Here is a 27828-nt window from a genome sequence, read left to right on the forward strand (position 1 = left end):
ATATATACTTCTGGAAAGTGTTTAATCCCTTCAAAAAAAAAGGTAAACCAGAGATCAAATGTTTATCTCGAATAAGCAGACGTCAGATGAGGGAAATAAAAGTTTTTCTGCATTCTCAGCTTCTAGACTAATATTATGAAAATAGCGGTTAACTGAAGAGTTAAAAATCTTTTCCCTTTAAAGAGTAATTAAGGTGTCCACTAATCACAAGGGCAGCCGTTGAAATAGCAGGATTCCTCCTCAGTCATGAGGTGAGCTGGGTCATACAGACCACTCTAGACCATGTAATGCTTTAATATCAATGACACTACTACCACTCGTATGTTCATGGCCGCAGAACTGGTGCACGTGTCAGAACAGGAAATCCCCTCCTTTGTACATTATAGGGCAACAGGGTCAGCATTATTGCCCCCAAACAGTAGAACCCACTCAACTGACAAAACTCTCCTTCCATACTATAGATTTTTTTTAGGTTTATTTATTTATTTTGAGAGAGAGAGAGAGAGAGCTCGAGCAGGGGAGGGGCAGAGAGAGAGGGAGACAGAGAATACCGAGCAGGCTCCACATGGTCAGCGCAGAGCCCAATGTGGGGCTCAAACCCATGAACAGTGAGATCATGACTTGAGCTGAAACTGAGCCAGATTCTTAACCAACAGAGCCATCCAGGTGTCCCCTTACTGTAGGTTTTTTTAAGTAGCATAAGAAAGTCTGTGGATTTTTGTTTCCTTTGAACACCATGACCATTCTGTATTTTTATAAAAGAGAAAATTGCAGCAAAAAAGGTCATGCCTTGCCAAAGGGCCCCACCAGTGGTTCCAGTTATAGAATCACTTCAAGAATCATCAGTTGAGTTACCCAAAGAATCTTTAATGTACACAGATACAAAAGAAAGCCAATATTTCCACAAGCATTATTAAACTGTGACATATTAGTTGTCATTAACAATCAGCAGGCCGGGGTGCTGGGTTCTGCCAGTCTAATGTTCCAAACAATCAAAAATAATATCCATGGGGCAATTAATTTCCTGCACATCGATTATTCCAATCCCCACACCCATAAGTAGGGCTAAACAAAATAAAATTAAACAGCATAGCAAGAGACTGAAGACTGAGCCCACTTGTAAGGGGCAGGGCTGGACGGCAGGGGGCTGTAACCTCAGGAGATGAGTTACATCTCTCAGGTTATTGGGGAAGGGTAGGAAGTTATTCTGGTGCCATGACACATATCTTGGAAACTCACCGCTGAAGTCATCTTTACGTCATCTTTATCCCCTGACACCCCCCGCCCCCGCCTCCCATGTGCACAGCCACATGCATGCTGCACAAACCAAGAAATTAGGACCCAGACCCACTGTCCCAGCAAAATAGCTAATGATAAGAAGAGACCAGGGACTTCAGATTAGTCCAGTGTACTTTCTACTCTGTGGGGGCTACTTGGCCGCTTAGCACTCCTGGAAGTGGAGCAAATGTCATTGCCATTAAGCCAACAAGTTACACAGCAAACTGCAACACTTTCATTTTTGTCTTCGTTAATGGAACTACTTACTAACAAGATGTTAGTCAACAAATGTATTGACTTTGTTGTAAAACTTTTAGCCAGCATTCTAAACCTTCCTTCATTTATACCATCCTCATTCTGTCAGATGCTAATTAAATAGCCACTAAATCTGCCAAGCGATATATTAGTGTCTGTAGGGACACAGAAGCAAAATCAGACGCAGATCCTATTCTTAAAGAGCTCAAAAGATTAAAAAACAAAAACAAAAAAGCATGCATGCGGACACAGACACACATACACCCAGTGAGGTGCTGGTAAATGTTTAACAACAATTAGGAAGGAAGGGAAGGGTGAAGAAGCCCTGACTTACAGCATTTGCTAACTCCCATGATGTAAATACTCCTACCGTGGCTGATTTCAATCTGCCAACATGCCATCATGAAATGCAGAGTTGGGGAGAGATGTGCAAACTTGTCTAAGCTGACTCCAGGACACCAGTACTGTAGTTATATTTGTACATATATTTACGTCAATTTACACACACACACACACACACACACACACACATATAAAAGAACTAACCAAATATTTTACAGTTGTTACGTTAAAGCGTTGGAATTTTTATTGATTTATTTCTTCTTTATAATTTTTTTAGCATCCAACTTTTTTTATAAAGAGTATTTTAGGGGCGCCTGGGTGGCTCAGTCGGTTAAGCGTCCGACTTCAGCTCGGGTCATGATCTCGCGGTCTGTGAGTTCAGGCCCTGCGTCGGTCTCTGGGCTGACAGCTCAGAGCCTGGAGCCTGCTTCAGATTCTGGGTCTCCCTCTCTCTCTCTCTCTGACCTCTCCCGCTCATGCTGTCTCTGTCTCTCAAAAATAAATAAACACTAAAAAAAAAGAATTCTTTTAAAAAGAGTATTTTATTGATTTTAACTTTTTTACCCATTTTATTGAGCTACAGTTGACATATAGCACTGTGTTGTTTAAGATATAGTATGGTACTGTATAGTACAATGACCTTACTTACATAAATGATGACCACAATTACTTTAGTTGACATCCATCTATCATCTCATAGAGATACAGAAAATAAAGTAAATGAAAAGGGGGAAAAAAGTATTTTTTAGATCAGTATTAGCAGCAATATCCTTATCCCACACCATTTTTTCTAGGCAGCCCTGGCGTTACTACAATTATCTAAGGAGCAGAGAAATGGAATCATTTTATGAGCAGGGAAGGTACAGAGAGAGGGAGCAAAAGAGAATCCCAAGCAGGCTCCACGCTGTCAGATGCAGAGCCCGATGCAGGGCTCGAATCAATGAACCCTGAGATCACGACTGAGCAGAAAGTAAGAGCTGGACGCTTAACAGACTGAGCCACCCAGGTGCCCCAAAACCGAGACATTTTAAAGGCACATCCGATTAGCATTCAAGCCACAGGTCCTGGTAGAACTAAGAAAGGCAACACTTTACCCGGTCTGTAATATGGAGCATTGCAAGACTTGGCTCAGCCCCACACCCTCCTGAGCCCCACCTTCACAGCCATCAGACTCTATAACCTAGAAGATACCTCCAGAGCATGCTCCTGCCACACGTTCTCAATCATGCCAAGTATTCCATCATACATGTCTGTACATGGAAGAAAGACAGGCAAGTGGGAACACCAGGAGGAAAATGATCTCTAAATAAAGTACAGGGATCCCGGTAAGAATCTAACTGCTTCTGCCAACCTCCCTACACAGCATTCAATGATATGCCACCTGTCCCTTTTCGTGGTTAATTCTCCACAGTGTCTGCAGCTACCTTCGATAGTTCCTTCTTCAGCTTTCTTAATATACAGATGGATTTTGCTTTGTTTTTTTTTTATCTTTTTTTAAATTTTTTTAACATTTTTATTTATTTTTGAGACACAGAGAGAGAGAGAGCATGAACAGGGGAGGGTCAGAGAAAGAGGGAGACACAGAATCCGAAACAGGCTCCAGGCTCTGAGCTGTCAGCACAGAGCCCAACGCGGGTCTCGAACTCAGCCGAAGTCGGACGCTCAACCGACTGAGCCACCCAGGTGCCCCAGATGGATTTTGCTTTGTAACCAATCAGCTTTGCCTCTTCCCAGAAACTCTTCTCCTTCCCCTTTTCTACTTGCAACTATAAAAACTATTAAGCCTACAATCTGAAAAACCACTGATATTTATAACTATTTTTAATATAAAGAGCTGAAAGTTTCATGGGGGGGGAAATATAATGCCTTATTGCTGCATAATGTTTTAACATTTTTTTCAATATGTGAAATTTATTGTCAAATTGGTTTCTATACAACACCTAGTGCTCATCCCAAAAGGTGCCCCCCTCAATACCCATCACCCACCCTCCCCTCCCTCCCACCCCCCATCAACCCTGTTTGTTCTCAGTTTTTAAGAGCCTCTTATGCTTTGGCCCTCTCCCACTATAACCTCTTTTTATTTTTTTAACATTTTCAAAGTACCTCCACGTGTCTTATCATATATCATTGGCACAATAATCCTCTGAAGCGGCTGTTCCTAGCACCTCTGTATGTAATGGGAAAGAAGCTCCAAGAGCTTACAAGATCCCTCAAGTTCCCAAAGCCATAGAAGGGTAGCTCCCTGCCTTCAATACACTCACTTTAAGTTTCATATTCCAATCCAACAGGGAATCGTCTGGTACAGACCTGACTTCAAATCTTGACACCACCATTTTCCCTCTGGGTGGCCTTAGGCAGAATCTTCACCCTCTCTAGACCTCATTTCCTCATATGAAGAATGGGGGAATAATATACACTCCATGGGACTGTTATGAAAATCAAACAGAATCAAAGTTGGCATATGATGGGTTTTCAAGACATTCACCTCCCATTTTCTTTTTCTTTTTCTTTTTTTTTTTTGAGAGAGAGAGAGAGACAGAGAGAGAGAGAGAGAGAGACAGAGAGAGAAAGCAGGGGAGGAACAGAGGAAGAGAGACAGAATCCCAAGCAGGCTCCACACCCAGCATGGAGCCCAATGTGGGGCTCGATCCCACAACCATGAGATCATGATCTGAGCCGAAATCAAGAGTTCAGACACTTAACCCACTGAGCCACCCAGGCACCCTTCACTTACCCTTTTGGAATTTGCTCTTCCACATTGTTCACCTCTTCTACCTCCTTCCCTTGTATCACCCTTTTTTCAAACACACTCATCCTGCGTCTTACCTGATTTGGCAGTCCTCCCCAGTTCAACAGTGTGTTAACAGTCCTTTGATGTGTAGTGTGTTTTATATACAGTGTGTTTCTATAACAAGAATTAGCCCACACACAATTGGTAAATCAGGGAAATGTGTCAGTCCAACACAGAAGCCCCACCGGCTCATGCACAATTTTTCCAGCATAATACATTTTGTGCTACCATGACAAAGCAGCCAAACCCAAAGCACACATACACAGGTGGGCGCAGCAAGCCACGGAAGGATGCATCACCACCCACGTGGCTTGTTCCTCCTCTTGGCTCAACCTGGCTACACACTAGGTTTCAAAAGGGTTTACTGCACATTCCTCCCAGATATTTGAACAAAACAAATACACAAACACCAGAGAAGGTGCCAGGACGGTTTTGTGCCAAGCCTGTCACTGCTCCTCTATGTGCAGATTCCGATGCTAATGTCCCTCTATCCTTGTTTTGGGAATCTGGCAGACCCCATACTTCCTTACATGCTTCTCCATCAAGCCACCTTCTTCTTTACCTTTTAAAGATAAAGTCTTGTATTACTGTGTTATCCCTTTGTTTATGGGGAAAATAGGATGCTATTGTAGTTGAGCTATCATTTTTAATAAGATCACTATTGTTTTGGCTAATGTTTAATTAAACATTAAATGTTTTGAGTGATTTATTCCAATTCTATTTCCTTTAAAATGTCAGTTATTTTTAGTGTGTGATTTTTCAGAATGTGAGGGTTTTTTTTAAGGAATGTATTGTGCTACAGCAGAAATGCCCATATTTTGCTTTGTTGTGTGGATATTTTTGAAATATGGAAGCACTGCGGATTGATGGAATAAATGGTACAAATAAAGTGTTCTCACTGCACTTACTTAACTCTCTTTGCTAAAATCCAACTCAGCACCTCTTGCCTATGGTTAAGAATGTACAAATTCTACCAAAGATTCTACCAAAGTGGGCAGTTCCTACTGATTTTCATAAATATGCTCAACAAAATGCTTCTAAACATAAAACAAGGTCCAAATATAGTGTTCAAATGAATCTACGCAGAATTGGCCTTGTTCTACCACTTTAAGCAGCTTTTATTATTTTTTTTTAATTTTTTTTTAATGTTTATTTATTTTTGAGACAGAGAGAGACACAGCATGAATGGGGAAGGGGCAGAGAGAGAGGGAGACACAGAATCAGAAGCAGGCTCCAGGCTCTGAGCCATCAGCCCAGAGCCTGACGCGGGGCTCGAACTCATGAACCGCGAGATCGTGACCTGAGCCGAAGTCGGACGCTCAACCGACTGAGCCACCCAGGCACCCCTAAGCAGCTTTTATTATATAAAATGATTCCATTTTTAAATTAGCCAAACTTCTAAGTAAGCAAAGATACTGTGAGAAGACCACCTTCAGCTGTAGGATCTGTGGTATGAGTGAACAAGTACTAGGGCAAAGAAATAAGTTCAAATATTTTTTAAAGTTTTTCCTCTCACCCCTAGCACAAGTACTTTGCAGTAAATAAATAATATGGTTTTCATTTGCATTTGTTTTTCACATGGGCAAATAAGCTTTCCAGACCTCAGTTTCCTTACAGGAAAACAAGAATTTTTAAAAACCGTATAACCGTACTGTCAACTTTATGAGGCTGTGTGTGTGTGTGTGTGTGTGTGTGTGTGTGAGTGAAAGTACTTGTGAATCGCTTGATTCTCCAATCTTGACATTTCAAAGTGCTCAGTTAAAGAACATACAATTGTCATCACTGATTTTTTATCCCCTGACACTTCTAGTAAATTACCTTGAGCATAATAATTGTTCAATAAGTATCTGCTAAATTAAATTGAACCATATGCATAATTCACCAAAGTCCAAATTTCTCAATTAAGTTGTTTAAAAGAAACTAGATTTATTCCAAGATAGCAAATAGATTGTTTTTAAAATTAAACAAGAAACTTGTATTTCAAATAAAACTTGAGTCCTATTACTATCTTACAGATACAAAATAAAAGGCATTGGATACAGTTTCCAAATTGGTTTGAATTTGGGTTTGCTGCAAGTGACAGATACCCAAATTACAATGTCTGGAAGATAAGGCAGGCAGTGGAAAAACTGTTTACAATATTATGATAGATGCATGTCATTACATATTTGTCCAAACCCACAGGATATGTAACACCAAGAGTGAATCCTATGGTAAACAGTGGACTTTGGTTGATGATGATGATGATGAGGAGGAGGAGGAGGATGATGATGTGTCCATATAGGATCATCCTTGATACGAAAATATACCACTCTGGTGAATAATGTTGATAATGGGGGGCTCTATGGAGGGGCAGGAGGTATATGGGAAATCTCTCTACCTTCCTCTCCATTTTGTTGTAAACCTAAGAGCGCTTTAAAAAACTAAAATCTTGGGGCGCCTGGGTGGCTCAGTCGGTCAAGCGGCCGACTTCGGCTCAGGTCATGATCTCGCGGTCCGTGAGTTCGAGCCCCGTGTCGGGCTCTGTGCTGACAGTCAGAGCCTGGAGCCTGTTTCAGATTCTGTGTCTCCCTCTCTCTGACCCTCCCCCGTTCATGCTCTGTCTCTCTCTGTCTCAAAAATAAATAAACGTTAAAAAAAATTTTTTTTAATAAAATCTTAAAAAAATAGAAGACGACATAAGTTAATTTTCCTTTAACATGAAAGTTTACGTAGGCAAGCCAGGTCAGTGGTCAGGGACGCAGGTTCACTCCCTTTTGTTGTTCTGCCATCCAGGTCTCTCACCTTCCACTTCACACCAGGATGACCTGATTCCAGCCAACAAGAATGAGAAAAGGAAGAAAGAAAGATATATCCTTTTTTTAAAGGACACGTCCCAGATACTACACAAACATTTCACTGGCCAGAAAGCATCACAGAAAGCATCCCATGCCCACCAGGTCTTGGAAGCCTAGGAAATGTGACCTTCACTCCAGTGGCCACGTGCCTCCATGTAAATGCAGAGAGCTATTACTCCAGAAATGTCCAGGACAGAGAGGTTTACCACAGTTTTATACAGCAACAATGAGCTTTGAATCAAACAGATCAATATGTACAGATAAGTTGATTAGCTTCTAATCAGTTCTCAGAGTAAGAATATCACTGAGTTTTTACAGTATTTTTAGTATTTAAGGCCATATGTAATATAATGCTAGTTATCAGGAAGAGTCAGAACTCACCTCCTACAGATAAACTGCTTTAGCTTCAAGCCATTAAAACGCCCAGCCCAAATGACCTGTACTGAGACTTAATACTAAGGCATCTTCAAATTAAGTGTTCTAAGATAAATAGATAAATAACTGCATAAGGCCAAGATTTAAGATGGAAGGAGAGATTAATTTGAAATTATCTTTTCTGGTTATAATCATGAATACATCTGTCTTCAGGATAGAGCTGAAGTGCTCTAAATGCTAAAATTCCTAAATGCTGTATTCACTATTATTATCCAAACTTAAATGCATTGGGAATAAAAGTGTGGGGAGACTATATAAAAGCCAAAGAAAGACAACGAATGTTATGATTTTGAGAGGGTCTGTGATATTCTTTAAAGCATTTACAAGATTCTCTAAGAGATGTGAGACTTCTTGCCCCATCATAATACCCCCAAAGGCAATTATTTCACAGATCCAAAACAAATAAAACTGAATTTATTTTTAAATGTGCTATTATTTAAGGTTTTTTATTCATTAAGCTTCATCACTACCATCACCCAAAAGAGTCAAATATGGAGGTTACACTCTTAACTAAAAACCTGGAAATTAATGACAGAACAAAGGACTTTAAAGTCCTTTTTTAATAAAAAAAAGCTAGCTCAGAATCTGACTTTGGCTCAGGTCATGAGCTCACGGCTCGTGAGTTCAAGTCCCACATTGGGCTCTGTGCTGACAGCTCAGAGCCTGGAGCCTGCTTCCAATTCTGTGTCTCCCTCTCTCTCTCTGCTCTCCCCCTCTCACATGCTCTCTCTGTCTCCCACTCAAAAACAAATTAAAAATTTTCCAAAAAGCTAGCTCAGAAGTTCAAACAAAAATAACAGAATTTTGGTTAGACAGAAATCTACATGGTCATACGGTTCATAGGTCAAAACCATTCCTGAGGACAGTCTAATCTGTATTTGAAAGCTCACAGATTCTCCAAAGAAGACATGAAAATGCCCAACAAGTACATGAAAAGATGCTCAATCATTATGGAAATGCAAATAAAAACCACAATAAGATACTACCTCATACCCGTTAGGATGACTATTATCAAAGAGAACAAGTGTTGGTAAGGATACAGAGAACTTGTATCCGTTGTGTACTGCTGTGGGGAATGTAAAATGGTTCAGCCACTATGGAAAATGGTATGGTGGTTCCTCAAAAGAATTAAAAACACAATTACCATATGATCCAGCAATTCCAATTCTAGGACTTGAAAGCAGGGACTCAAATAGATATTTGTACACTCATGTTTATTCCAGCATTATTCTGTGAATAACAGCCAAAGGTGGAAGGAACCCAGGTGCTCATCCATAGATGATGGATAAACAAAACATGATACATATCCATACAATGGAGTATTATTCAGCCTTAGAAATTTTTGGCACATACCACAACATGGATGAACCCTCAGGACATTATACTTAGTGAAATAAGACAGTCACAAAGGGACAAATACACTATGATTCCATTTATATCAGCAATTACATTTATAAAGTAGCAAGGTGGTTGTCAGGACTGGGAGAGAAGAACAGGGAACTGGTGTGTTTAATGGGTACAAGTTTCAGTTTTGCAAGATGAAGGAGTTCTGGAGATGGACAGTGGTGATGGTTGTACAACAATGTAAATATACTTAGTGCCTCTGACCTGTACACTTAAAAATGGTTAAAATGATCAATTTTATGTTATGTACATATTATCACAATTAAAAATTTTTAAAGAAAAAATGATAGACCCATTTGAGCAAATATTTATTTTATTAAGTTTATTTATTTATTTTGAGAGAGACAGAGAGACACAAGAGAGGGAGGGGCAGAGAAAGAGAGAATCCCAAGCAGGTTCATTCAACACTGTCAGTACAGAGCCTGAGGCAGGGCTTGAACTCACAAACCATGAGATCATGACCTGAGCTGGAACAAAGAGTTGGATGCTCAACCAACTGAGCCACCCAGGCACCCCAATTTGAGCAAATATTTAAAAAATAAAAATCCCATTAAGTAGGATGTACCATTATACTAAGGACTCAAGATGATAAAAAAATAATTATCATTTCATTTACTTTTCCTTAAAAGTAATCTAGCAGTCTACACATATATGAAGGAATTTAGATCTTAAAAGATATTTTTTCTCAGGTTTGCCTCAAAATAATCAACTGGGGGATAGCATAAGTGGGGAAGTACAAGCGAAACAAGATTCACCTATCGTTAATAACTACTGACGCAATGCTATGGACACATGAAGGTCCTTTATATCATTTTTTTACAGCTGTATTTGTTTCAATTGTGCCGTAACTGAACAGTTTTAGTCACTTTTTATTGTACACTTACTATATGAAACAGTTTTAAACAAAATTATCAAGAGCCACTAAAGAGCAGCAAATTCTACAATATGTGTAAGAAAGAACATTTTCAAAGGGAAGTGCTCCTTAGACATTACCACTTGCTTTGATAGAGAAACCCAGTTCCTATTCTTTGGGCTTTTGTAAGTAATAGTTAAAATATATTGAATGTTTCCTACTTATCTAGACTTTACATGTACTATTTTTGTAATCCTCACAATAACCTATTATTATCCCCATTTTACAGATGAGGAAACTGCGACTCAAAAAAGCAAAGTAATGTGATTCAAGTTCACAGGTATTATGTCAGCTTTAACCTAGGAGTCTGACTGCAAAGCCTTCAATTTAACAAGCACCTTTCTCTAATGACAAGAGTCTCTTTCCCTTTCTTGGTAGCTAAGGACGGCTTCATCGATCCTGAGTGGCCAGAACTGATGATGCCTGATTGAGAACCTATGGAGGGAGACATTTCATTTTCTAAGGGGTAAGACCAACACCTTTGCCTCAGTTGTCTCAGTAAAGCCCTGAGGATTTTAAACGTTAGCTTCGCTCAATTTAGCATCAGAGGTTGTAAGACCTTGGGCACAGAACTGCAACAAGAAGATACAGATCAACATAAAATTTATTTTAGAAAACAAGATGACCCAAAACAAGTAAACTTTCATATCGCCCATTTCTTCCCCTTTTGTGTTAATAATCATCCTATGATGAGTTGCTTGACATCTGTCTTTGCCCCCTTGAAATAAGCTCAGTCAGGGCTCAGATGCTGTCTGCCTTGTCTAACAAGTCCATCCCTGGTGCTACCATGGTGCTTAAACATAGCCAAGTCTCAATGTATGTGTAGTGAAAGGAACTGAATTCTGAGTGTATGAGTGTTCACCAATTTAATTGGAAGCAACACGGTGAAGAGGAGAGTAGGGTCTTTGGAGCAAGCATTCATTCATTCATTCGTTCCTTCACTCATTTGTGCATTTATGCAATCAATATTTGGGACACCTACTATGTGCCATTTTTCTAAGTGCTGGGAACACAGCAATGAAAGATAGATGTCTCTACCTTGGCTCTGCTTCTAATCCCTGAGCAATCCTGGGCAGTCACTCAGTCTGCAGGGGTCAGTTTCAGCTGTTGTACCAGAAAAACAGGATACTAATAACCAATATGCAACATTATTTTAAGGAAAATGGGTAATATATGTAAAGAAGCAGGGTAAACACTCAATAAATGGCAACTATTCTAATTAGTGACAAATCAAAAGTCAAAACAAAATACTAAGTAGAAGACAGAGCAAGTGACAAATGGCATTAACTTCCAGAGGAAATGCACCTAGCAAAGTTCAGTGAGAAAAATGTTGGTAACAATGTGTTCTTTCTATGTGGTGCTTAGTTTTCTTCAAAATGTTTGGGATATATCATCTTAAATAGGAGTGAAAATCTCCCTAGATTTTTATACAAGAGAAAAAGTATCTACTGGAACCAGTTTGCTTGACATTCAAAAGCTTTGTGGCCAAAGAAGGTTATGCAGATTTAAACTGTTTTTGACATCTTCCAGCAATGACCAAACAGAGGAAATCATGTCAACTGAGCTTCTAAATGACCTACAGCCACGGGACACTTGGCAAGCTGGAAAAGACTTATTAGGAAGCCTACTGTAAAGTTTATTCTTTCAAGGAGTCTCGGTAATTTCCGCAATCCCCTCCCCAAAAAAGGCTACAAGTATTATTTGTCAATCACTCTCAGTCAAGAATTTCCACTTATATTTCATTTCATCTTCTCAAAGATTCTGTGAAGCGGTCTCTTAATTTTATGAGGGAAATGAAATTCAGAGAAGGTGAGAAATGTGCCCAAGCTCACACGGCTCATGAAGGGTGGTACAAGAATCCACAACACAGCCCTTCGGATGGGGAGACCCTGCCCCTCTATCACTGGCACTTCCCACAGGCTTTTCCACCATCCTTTCAACTTTCTGAGATAAGAAAGAGAAGTGAGCTTTAAAAAAATGGATTCCTTATACCCCAACTTTAAATTCTCAACAAGGATTCCAACCACCGTAAATCCCTTTTACCTGAAAGCCTCTGGTTTTTTCTCAGTCCTGTTAGGAACTGGAAAGGCTACAATGCATCCCTGTGATGGCACAAGATGGGAGATTAGCTGAAGTGCCTTTGACATCAAGTCATCTGAGTACCTACAAGTGCCCTTCCTGGATGGTGTCGACAGGCTCTGGTCCCACAACCACTATCATCTCACCTTAGGAGAGCCACCCTCTCCAGATGCTGAAAGTTTCCACAGGATGAGAAAATAAATAAATAAATAAACAAACAAACAAACAAACAAACAAGCAAACAGAGTAGTCATTTGATATCATTTATCATAATATGTACCATCACCTTATCAGTCCAGGGTCTTCCTTCAAAACTTCACTTCTATTTCGTTCTTTTAAAAAAATCATTTGTTGAGCCCCCACTTTGTTGCAAGCACTGTGTGCCTAGTGTCAGACTAGGTATAGCATATTCTTTATCTCTTCCCTTGGGTTTGATGCTGTTTTCCCAAAGGTCTTCACTTCTTAAGCACTGTCAAATACAATAGTCACTAGCCACAGGAGCTATTTAAATTTAAATTACTTAAAATTAAGTATAATTTAAAATCCAGGTCTTGGGTAACACTAGCCACGTTTCAAGTGTTCAGATGCTCTGTGTGGGTAGTGGCCACCATATTAAACAATCCACATACAGATTATTTCCACCATGGTAAGAAGTTCCACTGGACAGTGCTGCCACAGAGCATCATGTTCTGTGTTTTCATCTGCCTAGGACTTCCAGCCAGCATCAAATCAAGAACAGAACTACTCTCAGAGTAGGACAGACCAAGTTCCCGATCTTACCATTCCTGAGGCTCCAAAGGCTAGAGCGCAGTAGAAGGGAAAAAGGAATCTAGTAACCTATCTCTTGTGAGTGACTAGGCATCCAAGGATGCCATGGAGTAACCAGGATGCTGATTACCTACTGATACTGAATTACAAACACAAAGACTTATTGCCGTTATTTTAAAAGACGGAGAGAGCCACAGAAAGAAAAATAAAGACTCGAATTCAAGCTTTGTGACCGCAGACAAATTGCGTAACTTCTCTAATCCTAAATTTCGTCACCTGCAAAGTGAAAAGGTAGATCCATTCTAGGTTCCCTTTCATTTCCAAAATTCCTGGATTCAAAAGCTTTATTTACTTTACATAATATCCAAGGAACTGTGTAGACTTCGAAGATATATAAGATAATACTTCAAAGAGCTTATTAAAAAGAAGCTAGTAAATTTAAAAAAAGTAAAAGCTAGCTACATAGGGATAAATAATATAAGAAAGGACATTGTGAGAGTCATGAAAATGGTATTACCAAAGTATCTCACAGAATCTGCCTCGCTATCAGGAAGACATGAAAATGTTCACCTTTTTTTCCCTTCAAAAAATTTAACAACATAGTAGACCCCATGGCACATACAAGGTGTTTCATAATTTTACTTAAATAAACAGGAATAGGAAAATAATAATAATTACTATTACTGTTACAGACACTTATTGAAGATCTAATATATGTTAGGTTCTATACAAGACACATCCCTAAGTAACTCATTTTGCCATCAAACAGCTCTACGAAGGAAACATTTTTGGTTTTCATTACTTTACAGATAAGGAAACCAAAGTGAAAGTAGTCCGTTGCTAACCCACAACCAGACAGATCAACAGTGGCAGAGCCGAGATTTAAAACCAAGACGACCCGGACACCTGGGGGGCTCAGTCGGTTAAGCATCCATCTTCAGCTCAGGTCCTGATCTCACGGTCTGTGGGTTCGAGCCCCGTGTCAGCCTCTGTGCTGATAGCTTGGAGCCTGGAGCCTGCTTTAGATTCTGTGTCTCCATCCCTCTGCCCCTTCCCTGCTCGTGCTGTGTGTCTGTCTGTCTGTCTCTCTGTCTCTGTCTCTCTGTCTCTCTCTCTCTCAAAAATGAATAAACATTAAAAGATTAAAATAAAACAAGACCACCCAACTGCAGGGCGCGTTTCTTCCACTTCACACTGGCTCCTGAAGAAAAAGTTTACTTGCCAATCACAAGGAAGGATGTCAAATAAGAAGGCTCCCAGCCTTACTCTTAAGAACCCAGCTAATGTCACAAAGCTGCCATTTTCCTATTTTTTCAGTAAACGGAAGAGCAACTTCTTCTCTCTGAATGGGCTCCTCAGCCAAAATATCCCAGCCTGGACCAGGTGGCAATTTTAATGAAACTGGAACCAAGTTCATGACTGTCTGTTAGAGCTCCAATGTCCTGAGACCTTTGTTAATTGAATTAGACACAAGACAAAGGGAAAAGAGGGTAAGTTAAATTTTCATATTGCCTTGGGCAAATGGCAGAAAGAAGTGGGCCTTGTTTTCCCTAAGGAACCGGGTACCCACTTTATCATTTACAATTATTTTATAATTAGATTGGTATTTTGTAAGACAGAAGTCCCTGTCACCCTGACCTTCCAACGCCTCCTTTTCACTGCTATGAACGGGGGGAGCAAGAGCTTGTTTTCCACAATTCTGTTTTCAAGGAGACTTAACATTTCATATATCACTAAACTATCCAAATCCAAAACATTTCCGTATTCTCTGCAGTGATCGCATTCCATCACCAATACCACCTAAAAATACCCTGCTTTCCATCACTCAGTAGAACCACAAAGGCTATTAGAAGGCAATAAAATCCCTAGATAGCTTCTCTTTCCTACATCTGCACTCTCCCCTGATCAATTAGATTCACGGAGGCTGGAGGTGGGAAATAAAGGAAATAAAATTCAGGCCACAAATCCTTATCTTAATCTCACAAATAGCACTGACAAGCAACAACTGGTGCGGGAAAAGCTCAACCGTGGAAGGCTTTCCGGCTCTGAACTCAGGTTAATGATTATCCAAAATCCATCATTGAATTATTACTCATAACATGTCCACTTCTCAGCAAAAAATATCATAGATGACGGTTCTATTCTATCTCAGGGCACATGTCAGTATTTATGTTACTGAGGGGAAAACAGGTCTGCATTTGATTCAGACAGATTAAATTCATATTTATAGTAGACAATATCCCTTAGTCCAGAAAGGAGCTTTCAAGTAATCTAATTCTAGAAGACAGTCCATTTCAGAATTTTTGAGCAATGGCAAGACATTTCTCGTGGTCCCTGCCTCCCACTGACGTCCCTAATTTAGAAATCTGAAGGTGTAAAGGCTCAGACCTTTTCTGATGACCTATTCGCAAGCACTCCTTCCTTTTCTCATGGGTCTTTCTCTTATCACTTATAAATTTACTTCATCAGCACCCTAAACCCAGAAAGACTAAGACAAGTAAGGTTCAAAAACGTCAACAGTTGGGGCGCCTGGGTCAGTCCATTAAGTACCTGACTTCGGCTCAGGTCACGATCTCACAGTTAGTGAGTTCAAACCCCACATCAGGCTCTGTCTACACGGAGCCTGCTTCAGATCCTCTGTCTCCCTCTCTCTCTGCCCTCCCCTGCACTCTCGCTCTCTCTCTCTCAAAAATAAACATTTAAAAAATGTCAAAAATTATTTTTGATAATGGAGTTCAAGGGGGGGGGATATTGACACCCTCAAGGTTAACCAGATTGGACAATCCTAAAGAGACAAATGCACTGAGTTAATACAGAAAATGTCAGCTAACTCGCCACTAACCGACTAGTAACTGTCTGTGGCTCAATTCCTCCCAAAGAAGAAGCAAGTCCTTCCCCTTTCTTATGGGTACCTGTACTCTTATGAAACAGACAGACTTCACAAATAGCTTCCAAAGGCAAGGTCTAGGTCAAGCCAATCAGCATGGGCGATCGTCCTATGGGGCTGACATCTCCCACTGCATCTTTCTGTAGGAAGGGCCAGTGGGCCCCTCTTGCTCTTCAAGAACAGAGCAGTCGGTCCTTAAAGACTAACCTTTTGCCACACCACATACACAGCAACATATTGGACCCCATGGCACACAAGTTTAAAAGCACCCTTTCAAGAGCATATGCGTAACACGCACCCAAACCAGACTGGAATCTGCTCTCTTCTCCAAAAGACATCATTTTATCTTTTACAATGAAACTGAGCATCATCTCAGGGAAAACTTACCTTCACATTTAGGTCTGTCTTTAAAAGAAGAAATTAAAAGGAAAAAGCAACTGGAAGGAGAGTGAGCACGTGGGAGATGAAGAGAGGAGAGGAACACAGGACAGAGGAGAGGACAGGTGAGGTGAGGGCACAGGACAGAGGAAAGGGCGGGTGAGGTGAGGTGGGGTGAGGTGAGGTGAGGTGAGGTGAGGTGAGGTGAGATGAGGACACAGAACAGAGGAAAGGACGGGCAAGGTGAGGTGAGGGTAAAGGACAGAGGAGAGGGCAGGTGAGGTAAGGTGAGGGCACAGGTTTGCTCCATCCAAAAACACATTCATCCCACCAAGGTAGTGAATGAGGAAAATATTTTGATTTTCTTTTCTGGCCATTGAAGCATAAATAGCTGCTGCAGTAATAGCAAAATTATTGGTCATTGTGAGCAGTTCTGCTGGTGAGAGGCCGGCATTCCAGACCATTTGAAATACTGGCCCCAAGGTGCCCTAGATATTTTGTGTTTCAAATGCGGGAATGTCAGCTGTTGGACAAAACGTGATGTATCCTGTCTAGTGGGCAGCATGCTGGCCAGACACCGGATTTGGAATGTGTGTCCCTGCACCCTGGGTTCTAGCTCGGCCGTCCTCCACAGCCAGTGCTGCGTCCAGAACAAGGATTCTGCCCTGTGGAACAGAGCGAGAAGGGAGCAGTGTTTGGGCCTCATCAGCCAAAGCCAAAACCTTGTTCTAGTACCTGACTTCGGCTCAGGTCACGATCTCACAGTTAGTGAGTTCAAACCCCACATTAGGCTCTGTCTACACGGAGCCTCATCAGCCTGCCCGGATGGAGCCCAGAAAGCCCGAAAATTAAATGTGGCCGAGACTCATATCTTACGAGCTTTCAAATAAAGTGTTCTCAAATACATAAAATGGCATAATGACTCTAACTTAATCACTTGCTTATGAAAAAACAGTGTTATGAGCTGAAAAATTGGTAAGGCATATACTGTGTCCGTATGGATGTTTAAAATGTACTTGACATCAAATGAAGCCTACAAAGACCCTTTCTTTTTAAAATTCTTTTAGTGAAGTGCAAGGTTATATTAGTTTCAGATGTACAACACCCTAATACATTACTCTATACATTACTCATTGCTCACCACCCTACTGTCGTCACCATCTGTCACGATACAACATTATTACAATATTAACCATATTCCCTATGCTGTAGTTTTCATCCCTGTGACTTATTTATAATTGGAAGTTTGTATCTCTTAATACCCTTTACATATTTTACCCCATCCTTCCACCTGAGATGCCTCACACGAAACCAAAAGGCTGCTCACAAACATCCCAGGCCGACCTGCAGGTCCCAACCCTGACCGTGAGGCAGCACCACGATTGTCCATAGCCTGCACCACAGCAACACTCACTCTGCCTGGAGCATCATCCTTCTACACACTGTATATTTTTCCATAACGTCACTATGGAATTCTCCATGGAAAGAGACCTTTAGAATTCTCCCATCATTTGGAGGAACTCCTATAATCTGGATGAGAGTAATCACAAGAGAGAGACACATCTGACGAACACAAGAAACGCATGCATCCCAGCTCTTGTCTGTGCATTCCACTTTGCTAACCATTCACTGTTCCCCTCTCTCACAGGAATGTGTTACTACGTGTCATTCATAGCCTACCCAGATAAAACGGAAACGGCACATACATGTCTTTAGTGTGTGTGAATCACCACAATCCTGGTGCAAACAAGAGGTGGCCTGCGGGGGAGGGGAAACAGTGAGAACACCGGTGAACGTTTCTAGCTCAAAACCTATTTCCAAGAACTATGTTTCAACAAAAGTGGAAAACTGGCATGAGAGGATAAAAACAGCAATTTATCCACTCTCTCCACTGTTACTGAGCAATGTGCCATGGTACCCAAGTTCTTTTCTAAACCTGTGATTGACTTCTTGATTGTTACGCATTTGTAACCCAGTGCTTCTTCCTTTAAGCAGGTAGAGATGAAACATCCTAGTAACAGATACCAGTCCTATACGTCTCTCCAATTACTTTGCTGTTCTTCACATTAAAATCTAGCCTCTACTGAAAATATAAATATAAACAAGATGCAAGAAACAGGGGTAAAACGGTCACATGAAACCGTGATGTCAGGTTGTATGTCTCCAAACAGACATGGGCCATTTTGATGTGTGTCTTATTATATAAATTATCTGGTATTTGTACATTATTCTTTATATCACAAATACAAAATATGTGTGCTTGGAGAATAAATAAAAGGATAGATAGGCAATCCATAATCAAGCATTATGAGCACAATTTACTGAACTGAGTTATTTTTTGTGTGAAAATGATTTAGCAGAGAAATATTTTCTAAAAATAAATTGTGTCATTAATACTAAACACAGTAATAAAAGGAGGGCAAAATAAGTAATGCAAGCATTTCCAAGCTTAACCAACAAAATGATAGTGTTGAAAAGAATGAGGCATTATACTCTTTCCCTGAAGACATAGTCTGTTAACTTACCAGTAGCCCTAGCAGCAATTTAGTGGTCACACAACTTACAGAGCAAATTCAAAATTAGCACTAAGAAGCTCAGGTACCCTAAATAATCTAATAACTATTTCTAAAACTCCTAGCCTCATATTTTCATTTATTCTCATAATAATTGACTAAATGAGACACACAGATTCATGTCATATTACGTTTATTTCTAATCAAGATAAGCATTAGGTGTCTGATCAATGTGACCCTAACCTTCTATAAGGAACCAGAAAAAGAATATAGTGTTTGACCAAACAAGAGTAGCTAACTACTGTAATTTTACATCCAAAAGTCCAGCTTTCCACATGCACGTGCCTAGAAGATAGAACTTATGATTCTCATCTCTTGCATATTTTAATATTCAAAGCATACCAAACAATAAAAATATCGTAACTTACTTAAAAACACATAACTGCCCTCCAAACAGCTCTTCTCAGAACGAATTCTATTTAGAATGGGCAAATATCCAGTTATTTCGATCGATGTAGCAATACAATCATAATAATTTAGGCTCAAGTGGATTATGTTCTTGATTATCCAGTTGGGATGCTCTAGGTCTAAAATAAGCAACTAATCTCCAATTTTTATTTCCTATCATACTGTGTTGTCCCAGACACAAAAAACTGCATTCACAGGTACACAATACAACACTGTTTGTATGGCTAAAGAGAAAAACAACTAACATTGCATCAGGATGTCCATTCACCTTCACATGAAAGCAATACCAATATTGCCTCAAACACATACTCGTCACCATCTCTCGGTGATTTGGGCCCACATAGAAGAGGTTAGATTTATCACAGGTCAAAATAGCAGACAGCTTTTCAGCTTTATTCATGAAAGACCATACACAAACTCATCCTGGACTCCTCAATGGGCTCATGCTAATTAAAACCTTTAACAATTTTCTTGATTCCAAGGTATGACTTCCTTTTCGTTATTGCTAATGTTAACCAAAGAAATCTTGCCCCATAAGCGCTACAGATAATATGCTAAGGAAAAATAATCCCAGCATAAAATGCAATTGAAACGATTGGCACAGAAGTTAAATAAAGAATATTGCTTCCTTAATTTTAGGACTATTGTTGATTATGACCAGAATGAAGTTACCTAAGCAACCACTCTAAAGCACACACAATATTCAAATGCATCTTTATTATGGTGGCTCAGTGTCTAGAAGTTTGTTGCTGATAGCTGCAATAAAATGTATAAAGCTATCAGATCAGTTGGTGGCAAGAAAAAAAAAACAACCATAAACGTTTACGTACGATTCATATGGCACTGGAACATAAATACCCATAAACAAAACCATAAAAATAACCCAAAGTAAAAAATAATTTAGGCTAAGACAAAAAACAAACCAAAAAAAAAAACAACACACACACACACAAAAAAAAAAAAAACCAAGAAAAGTTTAGTCGCAAGTAAACTGTTAACACCAACCATAGATTCACAGGCACATTAACTCTTGTTGCTGAACTGCAAAGTGGTCTTTTCATCTCTAAAATGCGATACCTTTATACCACCCTTATAACTCAAATGCTTAGGGGAGTATACGAAAAAGCTTCTGAAAACTACTACGGATGCTACAAAATCACAGGTGTAACAAAGTATGTGATGCCCAGACTTGCGGGTACTGCTGATGGCAGGTTAATCTGCGTGAAGTCGGCCGGGAAGCTGAGGGAGGAGTACGGCCAGCCTCATTCACTTCACTGCGTCCCTACACACTTGAGAATCTCAGACCATCTTCAAGTACAGTGTGCGTACTTTGTGATTTGGGAAGTCTGAGGCCACAAAGTTAGTACATATTCCGGGGAGAAAACAAAATCAAGGAAGACAAAAGTTTCCCTTTGTTCAAGAAAGTGAAGAAATCCTTACCTTTCTGTACACCAGCATGTTGGGTGATTCATCCGCCACCCCGTTGCTGGTCTGCCCGTAATTATTCCCCTGGGCCATGTCACCCCACACTTGGTCAGCTCTCAGGCACTGGAACGATCGGTCTGCCCTGCAGAGGGTTAGAGAGACTTCAGTGAGATGTGAGTGGTGGTGCTCAGGGGGTTGACTTGAATCGTCTTCCTAATCCACAGCTCCCACACCGGGCACACTTGCCGAGAGGCTGGCTGGAGGAAGCGGCACAGAAACAGATTTTTAAAGATTGAATATACACCTACTGTACCCCCAGGGATTTGTGAGAAATGACAGTCTTTCAGTTAGAATAGTCATTGGGCTGTGGTTTTAAGTGACTTGATCTTCTGGATACTCGTTTTCAAAAGTGTTTGAGGGTCACCTAAAAAACCCACGGCTACCGTTTCCGCGCTACAGAGAGTTCTCTGGTCCCCAGTACTTGCATAGCGACTTGATGATGTTTTCCCAAAAGGGCGGAAAGGCAGTACCCTGCGGCGGCACACGCGCGCCCAGGTATCCGGCTAGTTTCCCCGCAGGCAGCGCATCACACAGGCCCAGTCCGCGTGCCGTTCTCGCTCTTCATTCCCCGGGTCTCCCTCTGGGAGCCGGGGAGCTTCGCCCACTTGCACCTGCCCGGCACTGCCCGCCACTGCCCGCCACCCGCTCCCTCCTCTCCACTGCACTTCGGAAGTCAGGAGGGAACTGTGCCCGGTCTGTGCGAAAAGGCACCAGAATCCGTCCCGAACACGGGACCTGGTGGGAGCCAACCCCTCGGGCCATTACCTGGGTCCCCGCGCGTGGCAGCCCGGCTGCAGGAGCCTCAGAGCAACCAGCCCAAGCGGAGGAGACCAGCGAGACCCAGCTCCCGCCGCCTGGCTCTCCGGGCGCCACAAATGGCAGCAGTTTCAGCACCGCGGACCTGGGCGAGCGCGGCGCCCGCAGCCCGGCAGGGGCGCGGGGCTCCCGGGGCGGCCGCGCGGCGGGGCGCCGAGCGAGGGTGGGTGCGGGGCGCGCGGGGAGGCGCCGCCTCCTCCCCTCCCACCTCCCCTATTTACCTCCTCGGCCAAGGTCACGGCCCCGCGGCGTCAGCCCTCGCGGGCGGGCTGGGTGCCGGCGCTGTCAGCTGGCGGCGAGCGGAGCCCCGACGCAGGGCAGCCTCATCACACTCGGCGGATGCGGAACCGCGCGGCTCAGGCCACCGCCGTCGCCGCCGCCGTGCACAGGCCGCCCCGGCAGCCCGCCGCTCGCGCCCGCTCCCCCCCCCCCTCCCCGCCGCCTGGCTGGCCCGCTCCCGCCGCCGCCTCTGCTCCCGGGCGCGGGGACCAGCCGAGCGCGCGCCGCAGGCGAGGCGCCGGCCCGTGCGCGCGACTGGGGAGGCGGGAGGAGGGGCGGTCACGTGGGCCGGGCGGCCGGAGGCGCGGGCGCCCCGAGGCCGCCCCGCCGCCCGCCCTCGCGCCCCGGCCCCGCGGGCGCACACCCCGCGCGGCCGCCGGTGCGGGCGCCGCGGGCGGCCTGGGGGCCCGCGCAGAGCGGCGAGCGGCAGCCGGAAGGGCAGGGCGGGCGCGCGGATGCAGGGATGCAGGGCTGGATGGAGTCCCGCGCAGCCGGCGCGTTTCATCACGTGCCTGCTGACTCCGCTGACAGTGCGAGGGCAGCGGATGATTGATTATCGCTGTGCTTAACTGACGGCGGGGCGAGATGCCGGCGAGTCCTGGGAGGCGAGAAAATGGCCAGGACCGATGGAGCCCTGCGGCCCGCCGCCTGCGGCTTTGTCGGCTTCGTCCTAAGTTTGAGCAATGGGAAGCGATCTGGAGGCTGCCCACTCGAGCTGGAAGCCTCGCCACCTGTGAAACCGAAGGGCCACCCATCCCCCGTGCGCGCCGCCTTCTTGCAAGGGAGGTGCTCAGAGGACCCACCTCTGCGCCCCTGCTCCCACCTGCTGCAGGTTTCCAAGAGGCCCTGGGGTGCTGATCCCCCAGAATTATTCCTCCAAGTCGATGGCATTAATTCCGCTGTAAGGGTTGGAACGACATGAAGAAGCAAAATCAGTGTCGCCCCAATTATAGTAAAGAAACTTGTGTCTCTGGCTTTCTGGGGCAGATTTGGGAAGCTATAAATATCGAGTTTGCTTTCTTTCCTCAGCTGGGCCAGGTGTGGGGGAGAGAGAGAGACAGGATAATCAAGACAGCCCCTTCTCAACATCCTAGCTGCACACAGAATAGAAGTGACCCCTGGTTGGGTCACCAGAGCCATGTGGCCCGGTGCATTTGCCCCAGTCCCATCTGGGCAGGCAGGTTTCACCCAAGGGGCAAAGAGTTCTCTAACCTCTGTTCTAAGCACTACAGGGCAAAGGTTCCCATCCCAAACTGCTTTGTACACACCCTGGTCTGACCCATCTCCCTCTCTTCCCCAGTTCCCCAAGTTTCTCCATTGTGTGCTCTGGAAAGTATGCTGTTTTGCGTCAAAACTGTCATTTCATTTTTGTTTTTTTCTCTAACATTTCCTAAACGTTCTGTTCTACCCGGAACCTACCTCTTCCCCCTTCAGCCCCTCTCTCTTCCTCTTTGCTCAGTCTACTTCTGGAAAGCTGGCATGAATGGGATTAATAAATTTGGAAAGAATAATTGGGTATGCTCACTCAGCTTGACCACTTTTCCTCTTAAGGGCAAGCTGCCTGAGGGAAGCAAGGTTTCTCCTTTGCATCAGTAGACAAAGGGGGCCCTGCCCGTGCTCAGCACTGATGGACCATTTTTATCAATCAACAAACTAGCATATAGAATAGAGCCAACTTTGTATATTTTATGCATGAGATATAAAATACACCCCAGATGCTTGGGACCCCATCTATCCATCCATCATATAGATAGAACATCGATATCTATACCTGGGTCTAGATCTAGATTATCTTGCATAAGTTATCTATATGTAGGTATAGACATGTATAAAATCTCCCTTGACATACTTTCCGCTTATTTTTGCCCTATTTTTTTGGCTTCTTTGGCACCAAGAATGTCTTCTGCTTTCATTTTGTCCTGAACCTATTCTATCCTGCTATCTCCATGCTACTAAACCAATGGTGAACGGTCAATTATCGTATCAAATGGCTTTTCAGCCGTTGTTAACGTTGATCTCTTTCACATTCTCAAAAACGTTCTACATTTATTCTCCTCTGCATTTCTGGTTGCTATTTCTCAGGCTATTACTTGTTTCTCTTTTGCTTTTTCACCCTTAAATTTTGGAGTGCCTCAGATCTCAATCTGTGGGACTCTTCTCCTCTAAATTTACATGCATTCCCTAGGTGGGCTAAATCAGACTCACATCTTTAAATGCTACCTAAATAGTAATAACTTCCAAATGTATACTTTAATGTAGGTCTGTACTCTGAAATCCAGTCGGTCAACTGGCTCTCCACTTGGATACCTAATTGGTGTCTGATTCAGCTTTATGATAACAAGGATATTGTCTATTTAACTCATTGCCATACGTTCCAGGCATAGGATAGTTCCTAGCCCACAGTAGGTGCATGTTAACTAAATGAATCAATGTATCTAATAACAACAATCTGATACATAATCTTTATATTTAGTAATGCATTGTTTACATTATTATCTCATTTAATCCTCTAAAACCCTGCAGAGGTGGTTATAACTGTTATCTCTTTTACATCGATGCACCAATAGGGAAGGAAAGGATCAGACAGGTTAAGTAAACTGCCCCATACAACCCACATAACCACTAAGTGGCTGTAGTGGTTTGTGCCGTGTCAACTTGATTAGCTGGAACTACATTTCCCAGGATGCCCTTCCTTGTATTCAAGCGAGGAGAGGAATTTGTGCAAGATTGAGAAAACAGTGAGGCTGCACCCAAGGAACATAGCACCTTCCTCTCTGGTGGCCTTTGCAGTCTGTGTGTTGACATGTACCAAGTCCCAGAAGGTTCTAGTATGTCCTTGCTCTCCCTCACTTCACATTCAGGTCTTCCAAATTCATTCCCCTCCTGAGCAATGGTACCCCCAAACACTTCATAAAAGACTGAATGTGGACCTACAAAGGCAGCAGCCACACAAAGACCACAGCTTTCCACTGACTTTCCTGCCAGCCTCCTTTAATGGTCCCCCTCCTGCACCTGGCCATGCCTGGCTCCCCAGCTTCCCCTGTAGACTTCAACTTGCCCACCCACTTGCCGAAGACCTCAGGGGGGTTAATAGTGTCTTTTTTTCAGATCTTCCCATTCCTTCTTCTGGAAAATAACTTCCCCAGCTTCCCTCACAATTGTATAAGCTCTTGTTCCCATAATACTCCCCTTACTCCATTGCGTTCACAGTGTTTCTACTTCTCTGACTGAGTTCTCTACCTCTCTGGCAGAGCTCAAATCCAAGTCTTCCTGGTACTTTTCACTATTCCACAAGAAATCCAAGTTACAGAGACAAAAACCTCGAAGCCATTGATACATGAAAGTGCAAAACTGAACCACAGAAAGTGTGAAAAGGGTTGATATTCCAACCAGGCTCTTCAAGGACTGATAGGAGGTCTACCTGAAAGGTGACGAGGAAAGGAGTTTCCAGTCAGGCACAAAGGCAAATTCTAAAACCCATTAGGACAATGACTATAATAAGACGACCACTCATTGAATTCATGCTGTCTCTAAACACATTAAAAATATTCTCACCATTTCTGACAAAATCTACCCCATAAGCTATGAAAAGAAACTGATGTTCCAGTTAGGAAACTTGACTGTGATTGTATACTTTCTAAATATCAGAGTCTGGACTCGGACACAGCGCTGTGTGACTCCAAAGCCCTATGAAAAACACCTGAAAAGTGCCTCTAGCTACAGAATGAGTTTTTAAAAATCCGAGGGTCCCCCACAGAGATGCCTGTCATTCTACTGTCTGCTTCCTCTCTCCTGGCACCTGTCTTCCCTCCACACACGTAACTCACACCTTTCTCACTGGGCACTAATAACTCAAGATGGCTTATGGCTACTTATGGTTGCAAGGCAAATATCATGGAGCAAAACTCAGGGCAGAGCATGATTCACCATTTCTTCTTCTGTTACTGTTAAGCCTCATTAGACGGATCGTAATTTGTGTTATTGTGCATTGGAAGCAAAATTATGTCTTATTACCTTAATACTCCTAGGACTCACATTTTTTTTTTCTTATCTAACCTTGAGGGAATTAGACTAGATCATCTGGATCTTAGAACATAAGGTTTTAATATGTTCTTTTGTACTTTCCTCCTACATGATGGCCCTTTATGTTGTAAACAGCAAACAACATGGATATTGTGGCATGTCTTTCTGTTTCTTTCTTTCCAAAACCATGTAAATATGTGATCCTCAGCTAAAATCATGTTTTTATCATTTTCCTTGTGGACCTTATGTTTTGTGATATTTCTGTCAAACAAATTAAATTGTAAGATGTAATAATGCATCCATTTTTTCCATTCCAGATAAAACTCCAAGGACCAGGTAAGAGCCCTGTTACTTCACTAGGTGGATAGAATTTCTCCCCAAATAATGGCATTCGTGGTTTTTGTTGTTATTGTTTTGTTTTTTGTTTGTTTTTAGCTTCAGCAGTCTTATCTTGGAAAAAAAATAGAATTTGATTTGTTTTTAAATAGTGGACATAATTTCAGTAGTTTGTGAGGACTGTTGTAACAAATTATCACACACTAAGTGGCTTGAACAACAGAAATGTATTGTCTCACAGTTCTGGAGACTAGAAGTCCAAACTCAAGGTGTGGGTAGAGGTGGTTTCTTCTGAGGACTCTGAAGGAAAGATTTGTGCAGGGCCTGTCTCCTTGGTTTGTAGGTCACTGTCTCTCCCTGTGTCTCCTCACACTGTCGTCTGTGTTTGTTTCTGTGTCCAAATCTCCCCTTTCTATATGGACATCAATCATATAGAATTTGGGTTCACCCCACTGACCTCATTGTAACTTGACTACTTCTCTAAAGATTCAATCTCCAAACCAGGTCATAGTGTGGGCACAATTTAACCCATAGCAGCAGTGTTTATTTTTGCAAATCATTAGGGGCTCCAGAATTCCCAAACTGTGAGCTACTTCCTTCCCTCCTTTCCTTTTTAACAGTTGTGCATGAAAGTGTGTTTTTTACATTTTCATTTTTACGTCATACATACACATATATAACATAAGTATATGTTTTATAACATATACATATGGTGTGTATATATAAAGAATCTAAAGAAATATATGTGACTTTTGCCCTCAAGAAGTTTCCATTCTTTTTCAGAGGATAAAATTTCTCTTTTTTCTCACAACTCACACACAGACCAATCTGCAAATCCAGTTGGCCTCTCCCTGCAAACTACGTCCAGAATTCTCACCACCTCCTCTGCTCCCAACATGGTTTAAGCCACAATTTAATCTCTCCTGGGTGAATACAATGACCCAATTGGTTTCTCTGCTCCCATCCTTCCCCATCTACATCTGTTTTCAATGTAGCAGCCAGTGATCACTTTAAAATGAAGCCATGTCACTTGTCCATGTAAAACCCTCCAAAGACACCCCATGTCACCCACATCTTCAAAAAGCCTCATGCTCTGACACCATGTTACCTCCTCTGACCTCAGTTTATGCTGTTCGCCTTCTTACTCACTCTGTTCTAACCACACTGCCCTCCTTGATTCTTTAAACACTCCAGGCATGCAGCTGCCACAGCTATTTGCACTGGCTGTTCCTACTGCCTTGAATGCTTGTCCCTCAGATATTGCTCCCTTCCTTTCTTCAATTCTTTACTCAAATGGCATCCTGTCATTTGATGCCTCTTCTAGAATAGTGAAGCCTATTCTACACACCTTAATTAAGATTATATACTCTCCTTGTACTCCCCTCTCTCATTACACTGTTTTATTTGCTTTCGGAGCATCCATCACCTTCTAGTATACTGTACTACTCAGTTACTGTTTGCTGTCTGTCTCCCCCTACAAGAAGTAAATTCTGTAAGGTCAGGGATTTTCCCTCTCCTATTCATTGCTGCATTCCTGGGGT

The 27828-nt window shown here is 42.4% G+C and overlaps 1 protein-coding gene across 8 annotated transcripts in view; it reads right to left on the reverse strand.

The window, feature by feature from the left end:
* Window positions 1-21975, reverse strand: part of RGS7 (regulator of G protein signaling 7) — a 517170-nt gene extending 495195 nt beyond the window's left edge. For 2 of the 8 annotated variants that reach the window (XM_053909370.1, XM_053909368.1), the window contains exons 1-2: window positions 21599-21758; window positions 20789-20915 (exon numbers count right to left, since the gene is read on the reverse strand). In XM_053909370.1, the coding sequence (XP_053765345.1) occupies window positions 20789-20866 (78 nt within the window). In that variant the 5' untranslated portion in view covers window positions 20867-20915; window positions 21599-21758. Of the gene's footprint in view, window positions 1-20788; window positions 20916-21598; window positions 21766-21870 lie in introns of those variants that run through there. The other 6 variants (XM_053909373.1, XM_053909371.1, XM_053909369.1 and 3 more) reach the window with 5 other exon arrangements.
* Between the last annotated feature and the right edge of the window lie 5853 nt (window positions 21976-27828).

Source organism: Panthera pardus, unplaced genomic scaffold, assembly GCF_024362965.1.
Source record: "Panthera pardus isolate Hobbes unplaced genomic scaffold, ASM2436296v1 HiC_scaffold_21, whole genome shotgun sequence".
Taxonomy (NCBI): domain Eukaryota; kingdom Metazoa; phylum Chordata; class Mammalia; order Carnivora; family Felidae; genus Panthera; species Panthera pardus.